The sequence below is a fragment of the Micromys minutus genome (assembly GCF_963924665.1).
Source record: "Micromys minutus genome assembly, chromosome: 24".
Classification (NCBI taxonomy): Eukaryota; Metazoa; Chordata; class Mammalia; order Rodentia; family Muridae; genus Micromys; species Micromys minutus.
Genome location: NC_137959.1, coordinates 6,256,037 through 6,263,942, shown reverse-complemented (window position 1 = coordinate 6,263,942; position 7,906 = coordinate 6,256,037). Strand labels below are relative to the sequence as shown.

The 7,906-nt window shown below is 48.7% G+C and overlaps 1 protein-coding gene across 4 annotated transcripts in view; it reads left to right on the top strand.

Annotated features, from left to right (window-relative positions):
- The first annotated feature begins 3,104 nt into the window (after nucleotides 1–3,104).
- The window catches only part of GAB1 (GRB2 associated binding protein 1), a 104,853-nt gene continuing 100,051 nt past the window's right edge, over nucleotides 3,105–7,906 (top strand). For all 4 annotated transcript variants that reach the window (XM_080936603.1, XM_080936601.1, XM_080936602.1 and 1 more), the window contains exon 1: nucleotides 3,105–4,690. In XM_080936603.1, coding sequence (XP_080792729.1) covers nucleotides 4,619–4,690 — 72 coding nt within the window. In that variant the 5' untranslated portion in view covers nucleotides 3,105–4,618. The remainder of the gene's footprint in view (nucleotides 4,691–7,906) is intronic.

The following is a 7,906-nucleotide window of genomic DNA, read 5'->3' as shown; positions in this document are numbered from 1 at the left end:
TACCACCACCACCACTACTACTACTATTACTACTACTACTACTACTACTACCACCACCACTACTACTACTACTACCACTACTACTACTACCACTACTACTACTACCACTACTGCTACTACTACTACTACCACTACTACAACTACCACTACCACTACTACAACTACCACTACTACCACTATTACTATCACTACTACTACCACTACTACAACTACTACTACTACCACCACCACCACCACTACTACTACTACTACTACCACTACTACAACTACCACTACCACTACTACCACTACTACCACTATTACTATCACTACTACTACTACTACTACTACTACTACTACTACTACCACTATGCCTGGTTTTATGTAATGCTGGGGATCACACCCAAGGTTTCAGTCTACCAATGGAGCTACATCCTTTAAATGACTTTCTTCCAAAGGACTCTCTGTACTGTATAAACTTTAGATCCCATCATAGAAAGATCGAAGGGCTAGGTGAGGATCCGAAATCACTCACTAAACATTCTAGAGGGCTGTCTGGCTCTGACTTGGCTGCTTGGGTGCAGGAAACTGCACGGGTAAGTTCTACTGGAACTGGACTCTTGTGAGGCATGAGCATGCTATCAAACCATGGACCACAGCTTACAGAAGTGAGCATGATGCATAAAGGGGGTGTCTCATGTTCTACAAAAATGTCGGACATATGCATAGCATGGAAACAAGAATGATGTCATAGAGTGAAAGAGAAAATCAGGCAGGAGGTGTGCAGCTAAAGTTGGAGGCTGGAGTAGCACTACCTTTACAGAGTTGGATGAGATGCTGCGAGGGTCATACACCTTAAGGAAGAGGTCTGAACACAGAAACATTCGAAAATCGGGCTAGTAGTCCTAGCTCCAATGAGGTGGAGGCAGGGGGAATCAAAAGTGCAAGGCCATGCATTGAGGCTAATAGGGGATTCAAATGAACACATCTTAAGACAATCCAAACCAAACGAAGCCAAACACCACCCCCCCAGCAAGGGCTTGCATTCCCTCTCAGGCCAAACACCCCCCCAGCAAGCACCTGCGTTCCCTCTCAGGCCAAACACCCCCCCAGCAAGCACCTCTCAGGCTGCCTCTGTAATCTCACCCAGTGCTAATGCTGCACCCCCTCCCAGTCACTGAATGTACCCAGTTCTTTCAGAGCCCTGTGCAGCCCCAGCACCTGTAATCGACAGTCCGTGTCCTCTCCAAGCTGCGCCTGCAGGTCCTGAGCGTTCTCTGGGAAGTCTTTAGCTCAAAGGGGTCATTCTCAGCCTGCTCCCCTCCCCTCTTGAAGGATGAATTCTTCAGCATATGCCCAAAATATTTGTACATTTTTCTTCCATAGCATTTATCAACTAAATTATGGACATTTGGAGGTTAATTACCTGTAATATTTTTCTTTGCAAAATAGACAAGAGGAGAACGCGTCTGCCCTTCCTGTCTATGGTGTTCCAGCATCAGATATTCTGTAACCATTTGCTGTGTGAAGAAAACCCAGCCTGTTTACATGTAATATTGTTGCTACTTATTTGTTCTTTTTTTTTTTTTTTTTTGAGACAGGTTCTCACACTACCTCAGACTCTTAAATGCTAAGATCAGAAGCATGAGCCCTTACACTAGCACATCTTATAATGCACACACACAAAATGCAATTCAATGATGATGTGAAAATATCGGGTTTTTTTCTATAATAATGAGTTGTAGTTTGAATATGTATGATCCCCATAGACTCAGGGGTTTGAATGCTTAGCCCTTAAGGAATGGCACTATTAGGAGGTGTGGCCTTGTTGGAGGAAGCGTGTGTGTGTGTGTGTGTGTGTGTGTGTGTGTGTGTGTGTTTGGAAGTGGGGGAACTGAGGTTTCCTATGTTCAAGCTATACCTTTTGTACATGGTCTCCTACTGCCCGTGTCGTATGTGGAGGCTTATCTCATGGGATCAAACATAAATCTAAGGCAATACTGTAAAAATTATTTATTTTATGTGAATATGTGTTTTGCTTACATGTATGTCTGTGAACCATGTGCATGCTTAGTACCTGCAGAGTCTGGAAAAGGATGTCTGCTCCTCTGGGACCATATAGTTGTTAAGAATCAAATCCAGATGCCCTGGAAGAGCAGCCAGTGTTCTTTACCCCAGAGTCATTTTCCAGGTCTTAATGCAATACTTTAAATTCATCGTCTTTTGTTGAGATTGGTTCTTATAATCTGTCTAGCATAGGCTGACCTAGAACTCACAGCTATCCTCCTGCCTCAGTTTCCCAGGTGCTGGGGTTCCAGGTGCAAGCTGCCAAATGCAGGTATAGATTTTTGTATATAGAAATAAAATAATTCAGAGAGTATCTAATAAAAATTTTAAAAAAAGAAATGAAATAATTGAAAGTTATTTGAAAAAAAAAACTCTTTGAAATTCCAAAAGTTAAATAATACAAGATCGATTATGCTTTTTTTTTTGAAAAGCACTTTGTGGCAAAAAAAAAAAAAAAAAGGGCATTGCCTCTTCTTATGTGCAAAGGCTTTGGTCTTATTACTAACTTAACCCCTAATTTTCTTTTCTTTCTTTCATTTCTTCACTCCGGTCTCCATTTCTCCCTCGATCCTTTCTTTCTTTACCCTGCTCTGTCTCCTCAGGTTTGGGATAGCAGGGGTACCAGTAGGCCAGGCTCCCAGTACGTTTTTCCTCTCTACAACCTACAGTGTTTCAGTCTCAACACACGTTTAATAGGAGAGCCCCAAACTTGTACTTCTCAGAAATGCTTGTTTATCTATTCGTATTTTCACGCCAGCCCCCCTTTTGAGGCAGGGACCATGTAGTTCTGGTCTTTCTAGAACTCATTTTGTAGACAAAACTGGCCTTAAACTCACAGAGATCTGCCCGCCTCTGCCTCACAATGGTGAAATTAAAGACACGCATCGCCACGCCCCACTCTTCAGCATATTTATCTGATTATGCTGTCTTCTAAAATTTGTCCCAAAGCTTTGTTTCAAACACTCCCGTAAGGAAGAGCGCAATTACAAGATGGAGTCAAACTGGGCCCAGGTATAATAATTGCAAAGCACACAAGTAGGCGAATAGAATTAGGGTGCCCAGTACAATTTGATTCCTGTCCAACAACCCACTGCAGTTTTTAAGCAAACATAAGGAGGTAGTGCGAGACTTTATCCTGTCTCAGAGATACATGCAGTTGAATGCTTTGTGGAGGCTAAGTGGTCGCACCACGGGGAAGAACCGCTCCTGGGTCAGGACCTAGGCATCCAGATGGTCCCCCTTGGTCTCTGGATGCACAGTGAGGGTCCTGGCGCGCTTCTGGTCGGGGAGGGGGGTGGTGTCAGGCCTTTAGTCTCAAGCAGCTAGGACCCGCTCAAGTGAGTTCTCCTTCCTGGCTGGGTTATCTTTTCAGGCTGTCAAGTAGAGAAAACCCTCTGAAACTCTGGGTCGCGAGGGCACAGCTGAGTACAAACTCCTGACACCGGGTGTTGTCAAGATGGCAAACTCAGCCGGAGCTGGCCGAGCGTGGCCAGCACTCCCGCCTTTCACACTGGGGTGGCGCTGCGTTCCCGGAGACCTCCGCCTTCCCCAGCGCGCGGGCCCGGGGCGGCGGGGCGGCGAGGACCCCAGCGCGCCTGCTGACTACAGATCCCAGGGTGCCTCTGCCATCTCGCTCCCTCCCAGCGCCGGCCCCGCCTCCCCAGCCCTTGTTGTTTTGGCTGGAAGCGCTCCGGAGGAGTTTCGGAGAAAGTCTGGGTAGAAGCTAGAGGCGACCGATCGTGGGAAGGGGAGGCAGAAAGGCCAGGAGAAGGAGGGCCGGGCCCCGGGCCGCGCCTCCCTGAACCCGCCGCGCGCCTCCGGGGTGGGGGAGGAGCGCAGGGGACCGGACAGAGGGGTCCCTCCCCGGAGCAGAGCCGCCCTGCGCCTCGTCCCTGCACTGATCCCCGCCCTTATCGGTGGCTGGAGTATAGACCCACCCTCCGGCCGCGGACCCGCGACCTCCCCGACGCCCGGCGACGCCCCAGTCCTCGCCGCTGGTCCCCGAACTCCGGTGGCTTATCAGGACCTGCCTCTGCTCCGGCTGCCACCGGGACGCCCCACGCCTTCCCAGGCGCCCTTTTCCGAGCAGAGGGAAGGAGAAGATCGAGCCCCTCTCAGTGTGAAAGCGCCAGCGGGCGGAGCGGAGCGGACACCGCGGGCGGGCATTGTGTGTGCGCGCGCGAGCAGCGTGGGGTCCGCAGCGGGGAGAGCCCGCGGGAGGTCCCGTCCCCAAGGGGCGGAGCGCAGGGCTTCCAGCTCCCGGCTCCCTGTCCGGGCAGAGTCCCAGCCAAGCCCGACCGCTGCCTAGGCGGCGGGACGGTGCTCCTGGCGGCCAGGAGGGTGCACTGAAAGAAGGCCGGCGAGCTCTAGTCCCCTCGGTTCCCGATCGGGTTCCTCTTAAGTCCGCGGGAGAGGGGTTCGATCGCCGACACAGGGCGCGGGGAGCCGGGCTGCCCCGTCGTGGGAATCTGCGACGTCTTCTGGGCTGCGTGTGGCCGCCGTGCCCGGAGAGCGTCCACTGTGAATACCAACCCCTCCGGTGCCTGGTCCTCGAGCCCTCACGGCGTGCACCATGAGCGGCGGCGAAGTGGTTTGCTCGGGATGGCTCCGCAAGTCCCCCCCGGAGAAGAAGTTGAAGCGTTATGTAAGTACAGGTCAGGGCACCATCGGCCGCGGCAGCAGCAGCCTGCGCGCCGCCGGGCTGGCACTTCCACGAATCCCGCCCTCCTCTTCCTCGATCCCTCTCTCCGCCGGCCGGCGGGCTCCGGACCGGGTGCAGTCCACTCCCATCCTGACGTCCACTTGGCGGCCAAACTTTCTCCCTCCATATTGCAGACCGCCTCCCTTGCAGGCCCCGTCGCCTGTTAGAGGAGCCCAGTTTTCCAGCTCAAAGCTGGCTGCATACTTTGGTTGTTGTTAATGTCATTCAGCAAGGGTGGGGTGAAACGGGGAGAAAGAGCCTTCTTTTATTATCTGTATCAGATTCTCTTGGAGCTGTTAAATCTCCCCTCACTGAGAAACCGCGGAGGTAGTACTACTCACGGGTTCTGGGTTGGTTCCGCACCCGCTCTCCTTTGCGCCTCCAGGAGGTGGAGGGAAGTGAACCGTGGACGGGAGAAGAGAATATTATAGGCAAACTTCTCAAAATATTCGCTCAAGGGAAATGGGGGGAAAGTTCTTACGAGCCCTACCGTCTGCTTAGCAGGGTTCACATTTTCGTGGTTTTGCTTTGAGGGACACTGGATTTTGGCCCGAGAACCCTGGCGGTTTGATGCGACAGGAGGGCGCTGGGGGGAGCCTGGTGGCTGGTGTATATGGGTGTCTTAGACTTTCTGTCAAGCCCCGCGGGGGGTTGGGGGAACAGCTGAAGCCAACAGGGATTTCTTGGTGTTGGCAATTCTTTTCCCGGGCACCAGAATGGCTTAACTGGTATTTGCGTAATTGATTCAAGATGCTGATTGTAAGTTGACTGTGTTCACTGTTAGGAAAACTGTATCTTGAAGGAACCTATAATACTTTAGTGGAAATTTGTGTTCTCACCAGGAGTCTGGGATCCCAAGTCTTCCTTCAGATCCAGCTAATTTTACGATGTCCCCTGCCATGAAAAGAAATGACACTTTGTCCTGGTATTTGAAGCAGACATTTTTAGGGTAAAATGTGTCTTCCAAAAGCAAAACGTGTACCTACTTAAGTAGAGTTTACTACCTGTTTTGATGAAACCTGTTTCTGGTGTGTGGGGGGGGGGAGTCTACACTAAGTACCATCTGATACCCTTGCTTGCTTGCTTTCGTGAAACCGGGCAATATTTTCATGGAGCTTACCAGCGAGTTTCTGGCTTACCTTCTGGTAGAATTTATTACAGTCAAGTAATTTCATTGAAAGATGTGATTAGACAAATTGTCAGAGGTTCCCCAAAGATGTCTCTCCATCTGTCACAGTTTGCCTGGATTTCTTGGTAAAGATGCCAACTTGGTTCCAAAAATTTGAGAGAGAGCTAGTGGCGTCTTCAGAATTGGTTCTAGAGAGATGTCTGTGTGTGAAGAGTTGAGGGTGAGGAGATAGAGATGGGGCACTGTTTAGGAAAGACCTTTTAGGATCTTGAGGAAACTAAAGTACAATATATTTGCTGATAATGTGGTTCAGTGCATTCTGTCACTGACATGCTGAATTCTGTACTAGGCACGAATCATAGGTAAGAAGAAAAGCAATGCAGAAAGGAAAATCGACAACTAATAAAGGACAAATAAAATAAAAACTGGGCAAGCGGTATATGCCCATACCACCCAGAATTCCGTAGACAGAAATGGGAGGCTCCAGTGCATACTGGTCTCCATAGCAAATTCCATGCTAGCCAGGACTCTGTCTCAAAAACAAAACACACAAACACAAAAGCAAATTGATTACTTATAAAAATATTAATAATAAATACACATGTAGAAATAGACTGAGAATATGTGTATGATTATATTTACCTGTAACATTATATAACCCCAGTGATTTTCTCCATTCAAGTCTGAATTATACCAAACCGTGTTAGCTTCTCAATCAGGGAAGGGTGGGCAAATTCGGGGCGGGTTGGGGGGGAGTCCAGCGAAATTTGAAGCTCAGATTAAGTCATCAAGTCGTTTCAGTCTATAGTTTCTGTGAATTAGCTGAGAACTCAAGGAAGAAGTACCAATCAGATACACAGTGCCCCAGCCTTTGCTCCTAAGTAGCTTTTAAGGTTTGGGGAACAATAAAGTCTTAAAGTAAGTGCAGAGAAAGTCAGCCAGAATGCAAAGTGGTTTTTATCTGCATGTCTAAGTTGAGTGGTGTTGATTTTTATAGATGCCTTCAGGAGAAAACTCAGTCGCTAAATTGTGTTTCAGTAAGCAGGATGTTGGGGGGAAGCCAAGAGTTTTCTTGCCTGGTGGAAAACTAGTGGTTTCTTTGGGTGTGCATGTGTGTGTGTGTGTGTGTGTGTGTGTGTGTGTGTGTGTGTTTGTATGTGTGTGTGTTTGTGTGTGTGTGTGTTTGTGTGTTTGTGTGTGTGTGTTTGTGTGTGTGTGTTTGTGTGTGTGTGTGTGTGTGTGTGTTTGTGTGTGTGTGAGAGAGAGAGAGTATACATGCAGGCAGCATGTGTGGTGGTCAGAGGTCATCCTCAGCATGTCATTCTGGTGGAGCAATCCACCAGCTTTTCTCAACGGGTCTCCCTGGGGTCTGGGGTTTACGGATTAGGGCCAGCAGGCTGGTTAGTGAGATCAGGCATCCTCCTGTCTCTGCCTCACCAGCACTGGGATTATACCGCACAGCAGCTTGGCTTGTTATATAGAGCTGGGGCTGGGTGGAGGTTCTTGTGAGTCATGTCTCCAGCTGACTAGTGTTTTACGCCTTAGTGGAGCAGGTGAGGGTGGTGCAGGATGGTAGTGACAAGTGACTGCCAAGAGGAGGATGGAGGACTGCTAAGTGACATTTACCTGCCAGGATAAGTCCTCAGATTTGACATCCTCAGAGTATTGAGCCTTTGACTTGAGTATCCATCGGTTTTGTTTTTGTTAAAGGCATAAATACATGCATTTTTCTATTCTTTTCCTTCTTTTTTCCCCCTTTTTTGTGAAAAGAATCCTGCAAAGTAGGCCGAAGAATGATAATGGTTTTTAATTTTTTAATTTTTATGTGCGTATCTGTGGGGGTAGAGCCCAATGCCTTGAGCCTGAGGCCTCAAACACAGTTTCAATCTTCTACAACTGGGCTCTATCTTTCACACTCTTGACAGTTTTTTGTTTGTTTGTTTGTTTGTTTTTTGTGTTTTGTTTTTCCTGATAGGATCTCACTCTGTAGCCAGAGCTGCCCTGAAACCCACAGAGATCTGTCCGCTTCT